The 22,270-nt window shown below is 36.2% G+C and overlaps 2 protein-coding genes across 2 annotated transcripts; both read left to right on the top strand.

Moving 5' to 3' along the window:
• Window positions 1-2,986: 2,986 nt before the first annotated feature.
• LOC126183965 (uncharacterized) lies at window positions 2,987-3,736 on the top strand. The gene has a single exon (XM_049926315.1). The coding sequence runs from the start codon at window positions 2,987-2,989 to the stop codon at window positions 3,734-3,736; it is 750 nt and encodes a 249-aa protein (XP_049782272.1).
• An 8,124-nt stretch (window positions 3,737-11,860) lies between these two features.
• On the top strand, window positions 11,861-12,409 carry LOC126183964 (uncharacterized). Its single transcript, XM_049926314.1, has one exon. It carries the CDS (start codon window positions 11,861-11,863, stop codon window positions 12,407-12,409), a length of 549 nt encoding a protein of 182 aa, XP_049782271.1.
• The last annotated feature ends 9,861 nt before the right edge of the window (window positions 12,410-22,270 follow it).

Here is a 22,270-nt window from a genome sequence, read left to right as displayed (position 1 = left end):
AAAATGCAAATATGAGAGAAGATAAACTTGTGGTACAACTTGACAAGAGGAAAGAATCGGTTGGTAGTACATAGTCTGAATAGTCAAAGGTTCACGAAATATATGAGAAACGCAAATATGGGAAAAACGCAAATATGGGAAAAACGCAAAAATGGGAAAAACGCAAAAATGGGAAAAACGCAAATATGGGAAATCGCAAATATGGGAAAAACGCAAATATGGTTAATACGCAAATATAGGAAAAACCCAAATATGGAAAAAACCAAAATATGGCCAAACACAAACATGGCAAAAACGCAAATATGGCAAAATCGCAATTATGGCAAAGTCGCAAATATGGCAAAAACTGATTATGGCAAAAACGCAAATATGGCAATAAACCGATTATGGCAAAAACGCAAATATGGCAAAAAATCAAATATGGCAAAAACGCAAATATTGGAAAGAGGCAAATATGGCAAAAACGCGAATACGGCAAAAACGCGAATACGGCAAAAACGCGAACATGGCAAAAACGCGAACATGGCAAAAACGCGAACATGGCAAAAACGCAATTATGCCAAAACGCAAATATGGGAAAAACGCAAATATGGGAAAAACTAAAATATGGGAAAAACGCAAATATGGGAAAAACGCAAATATGGGAAAAACGCAAATATGGGAAAACCGCAAATATTAGGAAAACGCAAATATGGGAAAATCGCAAATATGGGAAAAACGCAAATATGGGAAAAAATATGGCAAAACCGCAAATATTGGAAAAACGCAAATATGGGAAAAATGCAAATATGGGAGAAGATAAACTTGTGGTACAACTTGACAAGAGAAAAGAATCGGTTGGTAAGACATAGTCTGAATAGTCACAGGTTCACGAAATATATGAGAAACGCAAATATGGGAAAAACGAAAATACGGGAAAAATGCAAATGTGGGAAAAAATTGCAAATGTGGGAAAAACGCAAATATGGCAAAAACGCAAATATGGCAAAAACGCAAATATGGCAAAAACGCAAATATGGCAAAAACGCAAATATGGGGAGAACGCAAATAAGGGAACAACGCAAATAAGGGAACAACGCAAATATGGGAAAAACGCAAATATGGGAAAAACGCAAATATGGGAAAAACGCAAATATGGCAAAAACGCAAATACGGCAAAAACGCAAATATGGCAAAAACGCAAATATGGCAAAAACGCAAATAACGGCAAAAACGCAAACATTGCAAAAACGCAAATATCGCAAAACGCAAATATGGCAGAAACGCAATTATGGCAAATACGCAAATATGGGAAAAACCCAAATATGGTAAATCGCAAATATGACAAATCGCAAATATGGGAAAAACGCAAATATAGGAAAAACGCAAATATAGGAAAAACGCAAATATGGGAAAAACGCAAATATGGGAAAAACGCATATATGGGACAAACGCAAATATGGGAAAAACGCAAATATGGGAAAAACGCATATATGGCAAAAACGAAAATATGGGAAAAACGTAAATATGGGAAAAATGCAAATATGGGAGAAGATAAGCTTGTCGTACAACTTGACAAGAGGAAGGAATCGGTTGGTAGGACATAGTCTGAATAGTGAAAGGTTCACGAAATACATGAGGATCGCAAATATGGGAAAAACGCAAATATGGGAAAAACGCAAATATGGGAAAAACGCAAATATGGGAAAAACGCATATATGGGACAAACGCAAATATGGGAAAAACGCAAATATGGGAAAAACGCATATATGGCAAAAACGAAAATATAGTAAAAACGAAAATATGGCAAAAACGGAAATAAGGCAATAACGGAAATATGGCAAAAACGGAAATATGGCAAAAACGGAAATATGGCAAAGACGCAAATATGGCAGAAACGCAAATATCGCAAAAACGCAAATATGGCAAAAACGCAAATATGGCAAAAACGCAAATATGGTAGAAACGCAATTATGGCAAATATGCAAATATGGCAAAAACGCAAATATGGCAAATCGCAAATATGACATATCGCAAATATGGGAAAAACGCAAATATGGGAAAAAATATGGCAAAACCGCAAATATTGGAAAAACGCAAATACGGGAAAACGCAAATATGAGAAAAATGCAAATATGGGAGAAAATAAACTTGTGGTACAACTTGACAAGAGGGAAGAATCGGTTGGTAGGACATAGTCTGAATAGTCAAAGGTTCACGAAATATATGAGAATTGCAGATATGGGAAAAACGCAAATATTGGAAAAACGCAAATATAGGAAAAAACCAAATATGGAAAAACGCAAATATGGGGAAAATGCAAATAGGGGAAAAACGCAAATATGGGAAAAACGCAAATATGGGAAAAACACAAATATGGGAAACACGCAAATATGGGAGAAACGCAAATATGGGAAAAACGCAAATATGGGAAAAACGTAAATATGGGAAAAATGCAAATATGGGAGAAGATAAACTTGTGGTACAACTTGACAAGAGGAAAGAATCGGTTGGTAGGACACAGTCTGAATAGTCAAAGGTTCACGAAATATATGAGAAACACAAATATGGGAAAAACGCAAATATGGGAAAAACGCAAATATGGGAAATACGCAAATATGGGAAATACTCAAATATGGGAAAAATGCAAATATGGGAAAAAACGCAATATGGGAAAAACGCAAATATGTGAAAAACACAAAAATGGGAAAAACACAAATATGGGAAAAACGCAAATATGGGAAAAACGCAAATATGGGACAAACGCAAATATGGGAAAATCGCAAGTATGTGAATAACGCAAATATGGCAAAACGCAAATATGGTAAAAACGCAAATATGGCAAAAACGCTAATATGGCAAATACGCAAATATGGCAAAAACGCAAATATGGGAAGAACACAAATATGGGAAGAATGCAAATATGGCATGAACGCAAAAATGGGGAAAACGCCAATATGGGGAAAACGCAAATAAGGGGAAAACACAAATATGGGAAAACGCAAATATGGGAAAAACGCAAATATGGGAAAAACGCAAATATGGGAAAAACGCAAATATGGGAAAATGCAAATATGGGAAAATGCAAATATGGGAAAATGCAAATATGGGAAAATGCAAATATGGGAAAAACGCAAATATGGCAAAAACGCAAATATGGCAAAAACGCAAATTTGGGAAGAACACAAATATGGGAAAAACGCAAATATGGCATGAACGCAAATATGGGGAAAACGCCAAAATGGGGAAAACGCCAAAATGGGGAAAACGCAAATATGGCAAAAACGCAAATATGGCAAAAACGCAAATATGGCAAAAACGCAAATTTGGGAAGAACACAAATATGGGAAAAACGCAAATATGGCATGAACGCAAATATGGGGAAAACGCCAAAATGGGGAAAACGCCAAAATGGGGAAAACGCAAATATGGTAAAAACGCAAATATGGCAAAAACGCAAATATGGCAAAGACGCAAATATGGCAAAGACGCATATATGGCAAAGACGCATATATGGCAAAGACGCAAATATGACAAAGACGCAAATTTGGGAAAGACGCAAATATGGGAAAGACGCAAATATGGGAAACACTCAAATATGGAAAAAACGCAAATATGGGAAAAACGCAAATATGGGGAAAACGCCAATATGGGGAAAACGCAAATAAGGGGAAAACGCAAATATGGGAAAAACGCTAATATGGGAAAAACGCAAATATGGGAAAAACGCAAATATGTAAAAAACGCAAATATGTGAAAAACGCAAATATGTGAAAAACGCAAATATCGGAAATACGCAAATATTGGAAAAACGCAAAAATTGGAAAAACGCAAATATGGAAAAAACGCAATATGGGAAAAATGCAAATATGAGAGAAGATAAACTTGTGGTACAACTTGACAAGAGGAAAGAATCGGTTGGTAGTACATAGTCTGAATAGTCAAAGGTTCACGAAATATATGAGAAACGCAAATATGGGAAAAACGCAAATATGGGAAAAACGCAAAAATGGGAAAAACGCAAAAATGGGAAAAACGCAAATATGGGAAAAACGCAAATATGGGAAAAACGCAAATATGGTTAATACGCAAATATAGGAAAAACCCAAATATGGAAAAAACCAAAATATGGCCAAACACAAACATGGCAAAAACGCAAATATGGCAAAATCGCAATTATGGCAAAGTCGCAAATATGGCAAAAAACTGATTATGGCAAAAACGCAAATATGGCAATAAACCGATTATGGCAAAAACGCAAATATGGCAAAAAATCAAATATGGCAAAAACGCAAATATTGGAAAGAGGCAAATATGGCAAAAACGCGAATACGGCAAAAACGCGAATACGGCAAAAACGCGAACATGGCAAAAACGCGAACATGGCAAAAACGCGAACATGGCAAAAACGCAATTATGCCAAAACGCAAATATGGGAAAAACGCAAATATGGGAAAAACTAAAATATGGGAAAAACGCAAATATGGGAAAAAAGCAAGTATGTTAAGAACGAAAATATGGGAAAAAACCGGGAAAAACGCAATAATGGGGAAGATAAACTTGTGGTACATCTTCACAAGAGGAAAGAATTGGTTGGTAGGACATAGTCTGAATAGTCAAAGGTTCACAAAATATATGAGAAACGCAAATATGGGAATAACGCAAATATGGGGAAAACGCAAATAGGGGGAAACGCAAATAGGGGGAAACGCAAATAGGGGGAAAACGCAAATAGGGGGAAAACGCAAATATGGGGAAAACGCAAATATGGGAATAACGCAAATATGGGGAAAACGCAAATATGGGGAAAACGCAAATATGGGGATAACGCAAATATGGGGAAAACGCAAATATGGGGAAAACGCAAATATGGGGAAAACGCAAATATGGGGAAAACGCAAATATGGGAAAATCGAAAATATTGGAAAAATTGCAAATATGGGAAAATCGCAAGTATGGGATCATTGCAAATATGGGAAAAACGCAAATGTGGGAAAAACGCAAATATGGCAAAAACGCAAATATGGGAAAAACGCAAATATGGGAAAAACGCAAATATGGGAAAAACGCAAATATGGGAAAAACGCAAATATGGGAAAAACGCAAATATGGGAAAAACGCAAATATGGGAAAAACGCAAATATGGGAAAAACGCAAATATTAGGAAAACGCAAATATGGGAAAATCGAAAATATTGGAAAAATTGCAAATATGGGAAAATCGCAAGTATGGGATCATTGCAAATATGGGAAAAACGCAAATGTGGGAAAAACGCAAATATGGCATAAACGCAAATATGGGAAAAACGCAAATATGGGAAAAACGCAAATATGGGAAAAACGCAAATATGGGAAAAACGCAAATATGGGAAAAACGCAAATATGGGAAAAACGCAAATATGGGAAAAACGCAAATATGGGAAAAACGCAAATATTAGGAAAACGCAAATATGGGAAAATCGCAAATATGGGAAAAACGCAAATATGGGAAAAAATATGGCAAAACCGCAAATATTGGAAAAACGCAAATATGGGAAAAATGCAAATATGGGAGAAGATAAACTTGTGGTACAACTTGACAAGAGAAAAGAATCGGTTGGTAAGACATAGTCTGAATAGTCACAGGTTCACGAAATATATGAGAAACGCAAATATGGGAAAAACGAAAATATGGGAAAAATGCAAATGTGGGAAAAAATTGCAAATGTGGGAAAAACGCAAATATGGCAAAAACGCAAATATGGCAAAAACGCAAATATGGCAAAAACGCAAATATGGGGAGAACGCAAATATGGGAACAACGCAAATAAGGGAACAACGCAAATATGGGAAAAACGCAAATATGGGAAAAACGCAAATATGGGAAAAACGCAAATATGGCAAAAACGCAAATACGGCAAAAACGCAAATATGGCAAAAACGCAAATAACGGCAAAAACGCAAACATTGCAAAAACGCAATATCGCAAAACGCAAATATGGCAGAAACGCAATTATGGCAAATACGCAAATATGGGAAAAACCCAAATATGGTAAATCGCAAATATGACAAATCGCAAATATGGGAAAAACGCAAATATAGGAAAAACGCAAATATAGGAAAAACGCAAATATGGGAAAAACGCAAATATGGGAAAAACTCAAATATGGGAAAAACTCAAATATGGGGAAAATGCAAATATGGGAGAAGATAAGCTTGTCGTACAACTTGACAAGAGGAAGGAATCGGTTGGTAGGACATAGTCTGAATAGTGAAAGGTTCACGAAATATATGAGGATCGCAAATATGGGAAAAACGCAAATATGGGAAAAACGCAAATATGGGAAAAACGCAAATATGGGAAAAACTCAAATATGGGAAAAACGCAAATATGGCAAAAACGCAAATATGGAAAAACGCAAATATGGGAAAAACGCAAATATGGGAAAAACGCAAATATGGGAAAAACGCAAATATGGGAAAAACGCAAATATGGGAAAAACGCAAATACGGGAAAAAAGCAAATATGGCAAAAACGCAAATATGGCAAATCGAAAATATGGCAAAGACAAAAATATGACAAAGACGAAAATATGGAAAAGACGCAAATATGGCATAGACGCAAATATGGCAAAGACACAAATATTGCTAAGACGCAAATAGGGCAAAGACGCAAATATGGCAAAGACGAAAATATGGGAAAAACGCAAATATGGGAAATACGCAAATATGGGAAATACGCAAATATGGGAAATACGCAAATATGGGAAAAATGCAAATATGGGAAAAAACGCAATATGGGAAAAACGCAAAAATGTGAAAAACACAAAAATGGGAAAAACGCAAATATGGGAAAAACGCAAATATGGGACAAATGCAAATATGGGAAAATCGCAAGTATGTGAATAACGCAAATATGGGAAAAACGCAAATATGGGAAAAACGCAAATATGGTAAAAACGCAAATATGGTAAAAACGCAAATATGGTAAAAACGGAAATATGGTAAAAACGGAAATATGGTAAAAACGGAAATATGGGAAAAACGCAAATATGGCAAAAACGCAAATATGGCAAAAACAAAAATATTGGAAAGAGGCAAATATGGCAAAAACGCGAATACGGCAAAAACGCGAATACGGCAAAAACGCGAATACGGCAAAAACGCGAATACGGCAAAAACGCGAATACGGCAAAAACGCGAACACGGCAAAAACGCGAACACGGCAAAAACGCGAACATGGCAAAAACGCGAACATGGCAAAAACGCAATTATGCCAAAACGCAATTATGGGAAGAACACAATTATGGGAAGAAGGCAAATATGGCATGAACGCAAAAATGGGGAAAACGCCAATATGGGGAAAACGCAAATAAGGGGAAAACGCAAATATGGGAAAAACGCAAATATGGGAAAAACGCAAATATGGGAAAAACGCAAATATGGGAAAAACGCAAAAATGGGAGAATGCAAATATGGGAAAATGCAAATATGGCAAAAACGCAAATATGGCAAAAACGCTAATATGGCAAAAACGCTAATATGGCAAATACGCAATTATGGCAAAAACGCAAATTTGGGAAGAACACAAATATGGGAAAAACGCAAATATGGCATGAACGCAAATATGGGGAAAACGCCAAAATGGGGAAAACGCCAAAATGGGGAAAACGCAAATAAGCGGAAAACGCAAATATGGTAAAAACGCAAATATGGCAAAAACGCAAATATGGCAAAGACGCAAATATGGCAAAGACGCAAATATGGCAAAGACGCATATATGGCAAAGACGCATATATGGCAAAGACGCATATATGGCAAAGACGCAAATATGGCAAAGACGCAAATTTGGGAAAGACGCAAATATGGGAAAGACGCAAATATGGGAAACACGCAAATATGGAAAAAACGCAAATATGGGAAAAACGCAAATATGGGAAAAACGCAAATATGGGGAAAACGCCAATATGGGGAAAACGCCAATATGGGGAAAACGCCAATATGGGGAAAACGCAAATAAGGGGAAAACGCAAATATGGGAAAAACGCTAATATGGGAAAAACGCAAATATGGGAAAAACGCAAATATGTGAAAAACGCAGATATCGGAAATACGCAAATATTGGAAAAACGCAAAAATTGGAAAAACGCAAATATGGAAAAAACGCAATATGGGAAAAATGCAAATATGAGAGAAGATAAACTTGTGGTACAACTTGACAAGAGGAAAGAATCGGTTGGTAGTACATAGTCAGAATACTCAAAGGTTCACGAAATATATGAGAAACGCAAATATGGGAAAAACGCAAATATGGGAAAAACGCAAAAATGAGAAAAACGCAAATATGGGAAAAACGCAAATATTGGAAAAACGCAAATATGGGAAAAACGCAAATATCGTTAATACGCAAATATAGGAAAAACCCAAATATGGAAAAAACCAAAATATGGCCAAAAACAAACATGGCAAAAACGCAAATATGGCAAAATCGCAATTATGGCAAAGTCGCAAATACGGCGAAAAACTGATTATGGCAAAAACGCAAATATGGCAAAAACCGATTATGGCAAAAACGCAAATATGGCAAAAAATCAAATATGGCAAAAACAAAAATATTGGAAAGAGGCAAATATGGCAAAAACGCGAATACGGCAAAAACGCGAATACGGCAAAAACGCGAACACGGCAAAAACGCGAACACGGCAAAAACGCGAACATGGCAAAAACGCGAACATGGCAAAAACGCAATTATGCCAAAACGCAATTATGGGAAAAACGCAAATATGGGAAAAACTAAAATATGGGAAAAACGCAAATATGGGAAAAACGCAAATATGGGAAAAACGCAAATATGGGAAATACGCAAATATGGGAAAAACGCAAATATGGGAAATACGCAAATATGGCACAATCGCAAATATGTGAAAAATGCAAATATGGGAAAAAACGCAAATATGGGAAAATCGCAAATATGTGAAAAACAAAAATGGGAAAAACACAAATATGGGAAAAACGCAAATATGGGAAAAACGCAAATATGGGGAAAACGCAAATATGCGAAAATCGCAAGTATGTGAAAAACGCAAATATGTGAAATATTGCAAATGTGGGAAAATCGCAAATGAGGGAAAAACGCAAATATGGTAAAAACGCAAATATGGCAAAAGCACAAATATGGCAAAAACGCTAATATGGCAAATACGCAAATATGGCAAAAACGCAAATATGGGAAAAACGCAAATATGGGAAAAACGCAAATATGGGAAAAAACGCAAATATGGGACAAATGCAAATATGGGAAAATCGCAAGTATGTGAATAACGCAAATATGGGAAAAACGCAAATATGGGAAAAACGCAAATATGGTAAAAACGCAAATATGGTAAAAACGGAAATATGGTAAAAACGGAAATATGGGAAAAACGCAAATATGGCAAAAACGCAAATATGGCAAAAACAAAAATATTGGAAAGAGGCAAATATGGCAAAAACGCGAATACGGCAAAAACGCGAATACGGCAAAAACGCGAATACGGCAAAAACGCGAATACGGCAAAAACGCGAACACGGCAAAAACGCGAACACGGCAAAAACGCGAACATGGCAAAAACGCGAACATGGCAAAAACGCAATTATGCCAAAACGCAATTATGGGAAGAACACAATTATGGGAAGAAGGCAAATATGGCATGAACGCAAAAATGGGGAAAACGCCAATATGGGGAAAACGCAAATAAGGGGAAAACGCAAATATGGGAAAAACGCAAATATGGGAAAAACGCAAATATGGGAAAAACGCAAATATGGGAAAAACGCAAAAATGGGAGAATGCAAATATGGGAAAATGCAAATATGGCAAAAACGCAAATATGGCAAAAACGCTAATATGGCAAAAACGCTAATATGGCAAATACGCAATTATGGCAAAAACGCAAATTTGGGAAGAACACAAATATGGGAAAAACGCAAATATGGCATGAACGCAAATATGGGGAAAACGCCAAAATGGGGAAAACGCCAAAATGGGGAAAACGCAAATAAGCGGAAAACGCAAATATGGTAAAAACGCAAATATGGCAAAAACGCAAATATGGCAAAGACGCAAATATGGCAAAGACGCATATATGGCAAAGACGCATATATGGCAAAGACGCAAATATGGCAAAGACGCAAATTTGGGAAAGACGCAAATATGGGAAAGACGCAAATATGGGAAAGACGCAAATATGGAAACACGCAAATATGGAAAAAACGCAAATATGGGAAAAACGCAAATATGGGAAAAACGCAAATATGGGGAAAACGCCAATATGGGGAAAACGCCAATATGGGGAAAACGCCAATATGGGGAAAACGCAAATAAGGGGAAAACGCAAATATGGGAAAAACGCTAATATGGGAAAAACGCAAATATGGGAAAAACGCAAATATGTGAAAAACGCAGATATCGGAAATACGCAAATATTGGAAAAACGCAAAAATTGGAAAAACGCAAATATGGAAAAAACGCAATATGGGAAAAATGCAAATATGAGAGAAGATAAACTTGTGGTACAACTTGACAAGAGGAAAGAATCGGTTGGTAGTACATAGTCAGAATACTCAAAGGTTCACGAAATATATGAGAAACGCAAATATGGGAAAAACGCAAATATGGGAAAAACGCAAAAATGAGAAAAACGCAAATATGGGAAAAACGCAAATATTGGAAAAACGCAAATATGGGAAAAACGCAAATATCGTTAATACGCAAATATAGGAAAAACCCAAATATGGAAAAAACCAAAATATGGCCAAAAACAAACATGGCAAAAACGCAAATATGGCAAAATCGCAATTATGGCAAAGTCGCAAATACGGCGAAAAACTGATTATGGCAAAAACGCAAATATGGCAAAAACCGATTATGGCAAAAACGCAAATATGGCAAAAAATCAAATATGGCAAAAACAAAAATATTGGAAAGAGGCAAATATGGCAAAAACGCGAATACGGCAAAAACGCGAATACGGCAAAAACGCGAACACGGCAAAAACGCGAACACGGCAAAAACGCGAACATGGCAAAAACGCGAACATGGCAAAAACGCAATTATGCCAAAACGCAATTATGGGAAAAACGCAAATATGGGAAAAACTAAAATATGGGAAAAACGCAAATATGGGAAAAACGCAAATATGGGAAAAACGCAAATATGGGAAATACGCAAATATGGGAAAAACGCAAATATGGGAAATACGCAAATATGGCACAATCGCAAATATGTGAAAAATGCAAATATGGGAAAAAACGCAAATATGGGAAAATCGCAAATATGTGAAAAACAAAAATGGGAAAAACACAAATATGGGAAAAACGCAAATATGGGAAAAACGCAAATATGGGGAAAACGCAAATATGCGAAAATCGCAAGTATGTGAAAAACGCAAATATGTGAAATATTGCAAATGTGGGAAAATCGCAAATGAGGGAAAAACGCAAATATGGTAAAAACGCAAATATGGCAAAAGCACAAATATGGCAAAAACGCTAATATGGCAAATACGCAAATATGGCAAAAACGCAAATATGGGAAAAACGCAAATATGGGAAAAAAGCAAGTATGTTAAGAACGAAAATATGGGAAAAAACCGGGAAAAACGCAATAATGGGGAAGATAAACTTGTGGTACATCTTCACAAGAGGAAAGAATTGGTTGGTAGGACATAGTCTGAATAGTCAAAGGTTCACAAAATATATGAGAAACGCAAATATGGGAATAACGCAAATATGGGGAAAACGCAAATAGAGGGAAACGCAAATAGGGGGAAACGCAAATAGGGGGAAAACGCAAATAGGGGGAAAACGCAAATAGGGGGAAAACGCAAATAGGGGGAAAACGCAAATATGGGGAAAACGCAAATATGGGGAAAACGCAAATATGGGGAAAACGCAAATATGGGGAAAACACAAATATGGGGAAAACGCAAATATGGGGAAAACGCAAATATGGGGAAAACGCAAATATGGGGAAAACGCAAATATGGGGAAAACGCAAATATGGGGAAAACGCAAATATGGGGAAAACGCAAATATGGGGAAAACGCAAATATGGGGAAAACACAAATATGGGGAAAACGCAAATATGGGGAAAACGCAAATATGGGAAAATCGAAAATATTGGAAAAATTGCAAATATGGGAAAATCGCAAGTATGGGATCATCGCAAATATGGGAAAAACGCAAATATGGGAAAAACGCAAATGAGGGAAAAACGTAAATATGGCAAAAACGCAAATGTGGCAAAACGCAAATATGGCAAAAACGCAAATATGGCAAAAACGCAAATATGGCAAAAACGCAAATATGGCATAAACGCAAATATGGGAAAAACGCAAATATGGGAAAAACGCAAATATGGGAAAAACGCAAATATGGGAAAAACGCAAATATGGGAAAAACGCAAATATTAGGAAAACGCAAATATGGGAAAATCGCAAATATGGGGAAAGCAGAAATATGGGTAAAACGCAAATATGGGAAAAACGCAAATATGGGAAAAACGCAAATACAGGATAAATGCAAATATGGGATAAATTGTAAATGTGGGAAAAACGCAAATGTGGGAGAAACGCAAATATGGGAAAAACGCAAATATGGGAAAAACGCAAATATGGGAAAAACGCAAATATGGGAAAAACGCAAATATGGGAAAAAATATGGCAAAACCGCAAATATTGGAAAAACGCAAATATGGGAAAAATGCAAATATGGGAGAAGATAAACTTGTGGTACAACTTGACAAGAGAAAAGAATCGGTTGGTAGGACATAGTCTGAATAGTCACAGGTTCACGAAATATATGAGAAACGCAAATATGGGAAAAACGAAAATATGGGAAAAACGCAAATATGGGAAAAACGCAAATGTGGGAAAAAATTGCAAATGTGGGAAAAACGCAAATATGGCAAAAACGCAAATATGGCAAAAACGCAAATATGGCAAAAACGCAAATATGGGGAGAACGCAAATAAAGGGAACAACGCAAATATGGGAAGAACGCAAATATGGGAAGAACGCAAATATGGGAAAAACGCTATTATGGGAAAAACGCTATTATGGGAAAAACGCAAATATGGCAAAAACGCAAATATGGGAAAAACGCAAATATGGGAAAATCGCAAATATGCGAAAGACGCAAATATGCGAAAATCGCAAATATGGGAAAAACGCAAATATGGGAAAATCGCAAATATGCGAAAGACGCAAATATGCGAAAATCGCAAATATGGGAAAAACGCAAATATGGGAAAAACGCAAATATGGGAAAAACGCAAATATGGGAAAAACGCAAATATGGGAAAAACGCAAATATGGGAAAAACGCAAATATGGGAAAAACGCAAATATGGGAAAAACGCAAATATGGGAAATACGCAAATATGGGAACTACGCAAATATGGGAACTATGCAAATATGGGAACTACGCAAATATGGGAAAAACGCAAACATGGGAAAAACGCAAACATGGGAAAAACGCAAACATGGGAAAAACGCAAACATGGGAAAAACGCAAACATGGGAAAAACGCAAATATGCGAAAATCGCAAATATGGGAAAAACGCAAATATGGGAAAAACGCAAATATGGGAAAAACGCAAATATGGGAAAAACGCAAATATGGGAAAAACGCAAATATGGGAAAAATGCAAATATGGGAAAAATGCAAGTATGGGAAAAACGCATATATGGGAAAAACGCATATATGGGAAAATCGCAAATATGGGAAAAACGCAAATATGGGAAAAACGCAAATATGGGGAAAACGCAAATATGGGAAAAACGCGTATATGGGAAAAACGCAAAAATGGGAAAAACGCAAAAATGGGAAAAACGCAAATAATGGCTGAAACGCAAATAGGGGAAAAACGCAAATATGGCTAAACGCAAATATCGCAAAAACGCAAATATGGCAGAAACGCAATTATGGCAAATACACAAATATGGCAAAAACCCAAGTATGGTAAATCGCAAATATGACAAATCGCAAATATGGGAAAAACGCAAAATCGGGAAAAAAAATATGGCAAAACCGCAAAAATTGGAAAAACGGAAATACGGATAAAACGCAAATATGGGATAATCGCAAATATGGGAAAAACGCAAATATGGGAAAAACGCAAATATGGGAAAAACGCAAATATGTGAAAAACCAAAATATAGGAAAAACGCAAATTTGGGAAAAATGCAAATATGGGAAAAACTCAAATATGGGAAAAATGCAAATATGGGAGATGATAAACTTGTCGTACAACTTGACAAGAGGAAAGAATCGGTTGGTAGGACATAGTCTGAATAGTAAAAGGTTCACGAAATATATGAGAAACGCAAATATGGGAAAAACGCAAATATGGGAAAAATGCAAATATGAGAAAAATGCAAATATGAGAAAAATGCAAATACGGGAAAAACGCAAATATGGGAAAAAAGCAAATATGGGAAAAACGTAAATATCCCAAAAACGCAAAAACGGGAAAAACGCAAATATGGGAAAAACGCAAAAATGGGAAAAACGCAAATATGGGAAAAACATACATATGGGAAAAACGCAAATATGGGAAGAACGCAAATATGGGAAGAACGCAAATATGGGAAGAACGCAAATATGGAAAAAACGCTAATATGAGAAGAACGTAAATACGGGAAGAACGCAAATATGGGAAGAACGCAAATATGGGAAGAACGGAAATATGGGAAAATGCAAATATGGCAAAAACGCAAATATGGCAGAAACGCAATTATGGCAAATACGCAAATATGGCAAAATTCCAAATATGGGACAAACGCAAATATGGGAAAAAAATATCGCAAAACCGCAAATATTGGAAAAATGCAAATACGGGAAAAACGCAAATATGGGAAAAACGCAAATATGGGAAAAGCGCAAATATGGGAAAAACGCAAATATGTGAAAAACGCAAATATGGGAACTACGCAAATATGGGAACTACGCAAATATGGGAACTACGCAAATATGGGAAAAACGCAAACATGGGAAAAACGCAAACATGGGAAAAACGCAAACATGGGAAAAACGCAAACATGGGAAAAACGCAAACATGGGAAAATCGCAAATATGGCAAAAACGCAAATATGGCAAAAACGCAAAAATGGGAAAAACGCAAACATGGGAAAAACGCAAACATGGGAAAAACGCAAACATGGGAAAAACGCAAACATGGGAAAAACGCAAACATGGGAAAAACGCAAACATGGGAAAAACGCAAATATGCGAAAATCGCAAATATGGGAAAAACGCAAATATGGGAAAAACGCAAATATGGGAAAAACGCAAATATGGGAAAAACGCAAATATGGGAAAAACGCAAATATGGGAAAAATGCAAATATGGGAAAAATGCAAGTATGGGAAAAACGCATATATGGGAAAAACGCATATATGGGAAAATCGCAAATATGGGAAAAACGCAAATATGGGAAAAACGCAAATATGGGAAAAACGCAAATATGGGAAAAACGCGTATATGGGAAAAACGCAAAAATGGGAAAAACGCAAATAATGGCTGAAACGCAAATAGGGGAAAAACGCAAATATGGCTAAACGCAAATATCGCAAAAACGCAAATATGGCAGAAACGCAATTATTTCAAATACACAAATATGGCAAAAACCCAAGTATGGTAAATCGCAAATATGACAAATCGCAAATATGGGAAAAACGCAAAATCGGGAAAAAAAATATGGCAAAACCGCAAAAATTGGAAAAACGGAAATACGGATAAAACGCAAATATGGGATAATCGCAAATATGGGAAAAACGCAAATATGGGAAAAACGCAAATATGGGAAAAACGCAAATATGTGAAAAACCCAAATATAGGAAAAACGCAAATTTGGGAAAAATGCAAATATGGGAAAAACTCAAATATGGGAAAAATGCAAATATGGGAGATGATAAACTTGTCGTACAACTTGACAAGAGGAAAGAATCGGTTGGTAGGACAGTCTGAATAGTAAAAGGTTCACGAAATATATGAGAAACGCAAATATGGGAAAAACGCAAATATGGGAAAAATGCAAATATGAGAAAAATGCAAATATGAGAAAAATGCAAATACGGGAAAAACGCAAATATGGGAAAAAAGCAAATATGGGAAAAACGTAAATATCCCAAAAACGCAAAAACGGGAAAAACGCAAATATGGGAAAAACGCAAAAATGGGAAAAACGCAAATATGGGAAAAACATACATATGGGAAAAACGCAAATATGGGAAGAACGCAAATATGGGAAGAACGCAAATATGGGAAGAACGCAAATATGGAAAAAACGCTAATATGAGAAGAACGTAAATACGGGAAGAACGCAAATATGGGAAGAACGCAAATATGGGAAGAACGGAAATATGGGAAAAATGCAAATATGGCAAAAACGCAAATATGGCAGAAACGCAATTATGGCAAATACGCAAATATGGCAAAATTCTAAATATGGGACAAACGCAAATATGGGAAAAAAATATCGCAAAACCGCAAATATTGGAAAAATGCAAATACGGGAAAAACGCAAATATGGGAAAAACGCAAATATGGGAAAAGCGCAAATATGGGAAAAACGCAAATATGTGAAAAACGCAAATATAGGAAAAACGCAAATATGGGAAAAACTCAAATTTGGGAAAAATGCAAATATGGGAGAAGATAAACTTGTGGTACAACTTGACAAGAGAAAAGATTCGGTTGGTAGGACATAGTCTGAATAGTCAAAGTTTCACGAAATATATGTGAAAAACAAATATGGGAAAAACGCAAATATGGGAAAAACGCAAATATGGGAAAAACGCAAATATGGGAAAAACGCAAATATGGGAAAAACGCAAATATGGGAAATACGCAAATATGGGAAATACGCAAATATGGGAAATACGCAAATATGGGACAAACGCAAATATGGGAGAAACGCAAATATGTGAAAATAGCAAATATGGGAAAAACGCAAATATGGGAAAAACGCAAATATGGGAAAAACGCAAATATGGGAAAAACGCAAATATGGCAAAGACGCAAATATGGCAAAGATGCAAATATGGGAAAGACGCAAATATATGGAAAACGCTAATATGGGGAAAACGCAAATATGGGGAAAACGCAAATATGGGGAAAACGCAAATATGGGGAAAACGCAAATATGGGGAAAACGCAAATATGGGGAAAACGCAAATATGGGGAAAACGCAAATATGGGGAAAACGCAAATATGGGGAAAACGCAAATATTGGAAAAACGCAAATATGGGAAAAACGCAAATATGGGAAAAACGCAAATATGGGAAAAACGCAAATATGGGAAAAACGCAAATATGGGAAAAATGCAAATATGGGAAAAACGCAAATATCGGAAAAACGCAAATATAGGAAAAACGCAAATATCGGAAAAACGCAAATATCGGAAAAACGCAAATATTGGAAAAACGCAAACATTGGAAAATCGGAAAAATGGGAAAAACGCAAATATTGAAAAAACGCAAATATGAAAAAAATGCAAATATGGGAGAGGACAAACTTGTGATACATAGGAAATATGCCAAAGACGCAAATAAGGCAAAGACGCAAACATGGCAATGACGCAAACATGGCAAAAACGCAAATATGGCAAAAACGCAAATATGGCAAATCGCAAATATGACAATTCGCAAATATGGGAAAAACGCAAATATGGGAAAAACGCAAATATGGGTAAAATGCAAATATGGGTAAAATGCAAATATGGGAAAAACGCAAATATGGGAAAAACGCAAATATGGGAAAAACGCAAATATGGGAAAAACGCAAATATGGGAAAAACGCAAATATGGGAAAAACGCAAATATGGGAAAAACGCAAATATGGGAAAAACGCAAATATGGGAAAAACTCAAATATGTGGAAAACGCAAATATGTGGAAAACGCAAATATGTGGAAAACGCAAATATAGGGAAACCGCAATTATGGGGAAACCGCAATTATGGGGAAACCGCAATTATGGGGAAAACGCAATTATGGGGAAAACGCAATTATGGGGAAAACGCAATTATCGGGAAAACGCAATTATGGGGAAAACGCAATTATGGGGAAAACGCAATTATGGGGAAAACGCAATTATGGGGAAAACGCAATTATGGGGAAAACGCAACTTTGGGAAAAACGCAAATATGGGGAAAACGGAAATATGGGAAATACGCAAATATGGGAAATACGCAAATATGAGAAAAATGCAAAAATGGGAGAAGATAAACTTGTGGTACAACAAGAGGGAAGAATTGGTTGGTAGGACATAGTCTGAATAGTCAAAGGTTCACGAAATATATGAGAAACGCAAATATGGGAAAAACGCAAATATGGGAAAAACGCAAATATGGGAAAAACGCAAATATGGGAAAAACGCAAATATGGGAAAAACGCAAATATGGGAAAAACGCAAATATGGGAAAAACGCAAATATGGGAAAAACGCAAATATGGGAAAAACGCAAATATGGGAAAAATGCAAATATGGGAAAAATGCAAATATGGGAAAAACGCAAATATGGGAAAAACGCAAATATGGCAAAAACGCAAAAATGGGAAAAACGCTAATATGGGAAAAACACACATATGGGAAAAACGCAAATATGGGAAAAACGAAATATGGGAAAAACGCAAATATGGGAAAAACGCAAATATGGGAGAAACGTGTATATGGGAAAAACGCAAAATGGGAAGAACGCAAATATGGGAAGAACGCAAATATGGGAAGAACGCAAATAAGGGAAGAACGCAAATATGGAAAAAACGCTGATACGGGAAGAACGTAAATACGGGAAGAACGCAAATATGGGAAGAACGCAAATATGGGAAAAACGCAAATATGGGAAAAATGCAAATATGGGAAAAACGCAAATATCGGAAAAACGCAAATATGGGAAAAACGCAAATATGGGAAAAACGCAAATATGGGAAAAACGCAAATATGGGAAAAACGCAAATATGGGAAAAATGCAAATATGGGAAAAATGCAAATATGGGAAAAACGCAAATATCGGAAAAACGCAAATATAGGAAAAACGCAAATATCGGAAAAACGCAAATATCGGAAAAACGCAAATATTGGAAAAACGCAAACATTGGAAAATCGGAAAAATGGGAAAAACGCAAATATTGAAAAAACGCAAATATGAAAAAAATGCAAATATGGGAGAGGACAAACTTGTGATACATAGGAAATATGCCAAAGACGCAAATAAGGCAAAGACGCAAACATGGCAATGACGCAAACATGGCAATGACGCAAACATGGCAAAAACGCAAATATGGCAAATCGCAAATATGACAATTCGCAAATATGGGAAAAACGCAAATATGGGAAAAACGCAAATATGGGTAAAATGCAAATATGGGTAAAATGCAAATATGGGAAAAACGCAAATATGGGAAAAACGCAAATATGGGAAAAACGCAAATATGGGAAAAACGCAAATATGGGAAAAACGCAAATATGGGAAAAACGCAAATATGGGAAAAACTCAAATATGTGGAAAACGCAAATATGTGGAAAACGCAAATATGTGGAAAACGCAAATATAGGGAAACCGCAATTATGGGGAAACCGCAATTATGGGGAAAACGCAATTATGGGGAAAACGCAATTATCGGGAAAACGCAATTATGGGGAAAACGCAATTATGGGGAAAACGCAATTATGGGGAAAACGCAATTATGGGGAAAACGCAATTATGGGGAAAACGCAACTTTGGGAAAAACGCAAATATGGGGAAAACGGAAATATGGGAAATACGCAAATATGGGAAATACGCAAATATGAGAAAAATGCAAAAATGGGAGAAGATAAACTTGTGGTACAACAAGAGGGAAGAATTGGTTGGTAGGACATAGTCTGAATAGTCAAAGGTTCACGAAAAATATGAGAAACGCAAATATGGGAAAAACGCAAATATGGGAAAAACGCAAATATGGGAAAAACGCAAATATGGGAAAAACGCAAATATGGGAAAAACGCAAATATGGGAAAAACGCAAATATGGGAAAAATGCAAATATGGGAAAAATGCAAATATGGGAAAAACGCAAATATGGGAAAAACGCAAATATGGCAAAAACGCAAAAATGGGAAAAACGCTAATATGGGAAAAACACACATATGGGAAAAACGCAAATATGGGAAAAACGAAATATGGGAAAAACGCAAATATGGGAAAAACGCAAATATGGGAGAAACGTGTATATGGGAAAAACGCAAAATGGGAAGAACGCAAATATGGGAAGAACGCAAATATGGGAAGAACGCAAATAAGGGAAGAACGCAAATATGGAAAAAACGCTGATACGGGAAGAACGTAAATACGGGAAGAACGCAAATATGGGAAGAACGCAAATATGGGAAAAACGCAAATATGGGAAAAATGCAAATATGGGAAAAACGCAAATATCGGAAAAACGCAAATATCGGAAAAACGCAAATATCGGAAAAACGCAAACATCGGAAAAACGCAAACATCGGAAAAACGCAAATATCGGAAAAACGCAAATATCGGAAAAACGCAAATATCGGAAAAACGCAAATATCGGAAAAACGCAAATATCGGAAAAACGCAAATATTGGAAAAACGCAAACATTGGAAAATCGGAAAAATGGGAAAAACGCAAATATGGGAAAAACGCAAATATGGGAAAAACGCAAATATGGGAAAAATGCAAATATGGGAAAAACGCAAATATGTGAAAAACGCAAATATGGGAAAAACGCAAATATGGGTAATACGCAAATATGGGACAAATGCAAATATGTGAAAATAGCAAATATGGGAAAAACGCAAATATGGGAAGAACGCAAATATGGGAAAAACGCAATTATGGGAAAAACGCAAATATGGGAAAAACGCAAATATGGGAAAAACGCAAATATGGCAAAGACGCAAATATGGCAAAGACGCAAATATGGGAAAGACGCAAATTATGGGAAAAACGCAAATATATGGAAAACGCTAATATGGGGAAAACGCAAATATGGGGAAAACGCAAATATGGGGAAAACGCAAATATGGGGAAAACGCAAATATGGGGAAAACGCAAAAATGGGAAAATAGCAAATATCGGAAAAACGCAAATATGGGAAAAATTGCAAATGTGGGAAAATCGCAAATGTGGGAAAAACGGAAATATGGTAAAAACGCGAATATTGCAAAAACGCTAATATGGCAAATACGCAAATATGGCAAAAACGCAAATATGGCAAAAACGCAAATATGGGAAAAACGCAAATATGGGAAAAAAGGAAATTTGGAAAAAAGCAAATATGTGAAAAACGAAAATATGGGAAAAAAAAACGGGAAAATCGCAATAATGGGGAAGATAAACTTGTGGTACAACTTCACAAGAGGAAAGAATTGGTTGGTAGGACATGGACTGAATAGTCAAAGATTCACAAAATATATGATTAATGCAAATATGGGGAAAACGCAAATATGGGCAAAACGCAAATATGGGCAAAACGCAAATATGGGCAAAACGCAAATATGGGCAAAACGCAAATATGGGCAAAACGCAAATATGGGCAAAACGCAAATATGGGGAAAACGCAAATATGGGGAGAACGCAAATATGGGAAAAATGCAAATATAGGAAAAACCCAAATATGGGAAAAACGCAAATATCGGAAAAACGCAAATATCGGAAAAACGCAAATATCGGAAAAACGCAAATATCGGAAAAACGCAAATATGTGGAAAAACGCAAATATGCGAAAATAGCAAATATAGGAAAATAGCAAATATAGGAAATACGCAAATATGGGAAAAACGCAAATATGGGAAAAACGCAAATATGGGAAAAACGCAAATATGGGCAAAACGAAAATATGGGCAAAACGCAAATATGGGCAAAACGCAAATATGGGCAAAACGCAAATATGGGCAAAACGCAAATATGGGCAAAACGCAAATATGGGCAAAACGCAAATATGGGCAAAACGCAAATATGGGCAAAACGCAAATATGGGCAAAACGCAAATATGGGCAAAACGCAAATATGGGGAAAACGCAAATATGGGGAGAACGCAAATATGGGGAGAACGCAAAAATGGGAAAAATGCAAATATAGGAAAAACCCAAATATCGGAAAAACGCAAATATTGGAAAAACGCAAACATTGGAAAATCACAAAAATGGGAAAAACGCAAATATGGAAAAAACGCAAATATGGGAAAGACGCAAATATGGCAAAAACGCAAATATGGGGAAAACGCAAATATGGGGAAAACGCAAATATGGGGAAAACGCAAATATGG

Source organism: Schistocerca cancellata, chromosome 4 (genome assembly GCF_023864275.1).
Source record: "Schistocerca cancellata isolate TAMUIC-IGC-003103 chromosome 4, iqSchCanc2.1, whole genome shotgun sequence".
Lineage (NCBI taxonomy): Eukaryota > Metazoa > Arthropoda > Insecta > Orthoptera > Acrididae > Schistocerca > Schistocerca cancellata.
Note: the sequence above shows the minus strand (reverse complement) of the source record. Positions and strands in the feature narration are given on the sequence as shown.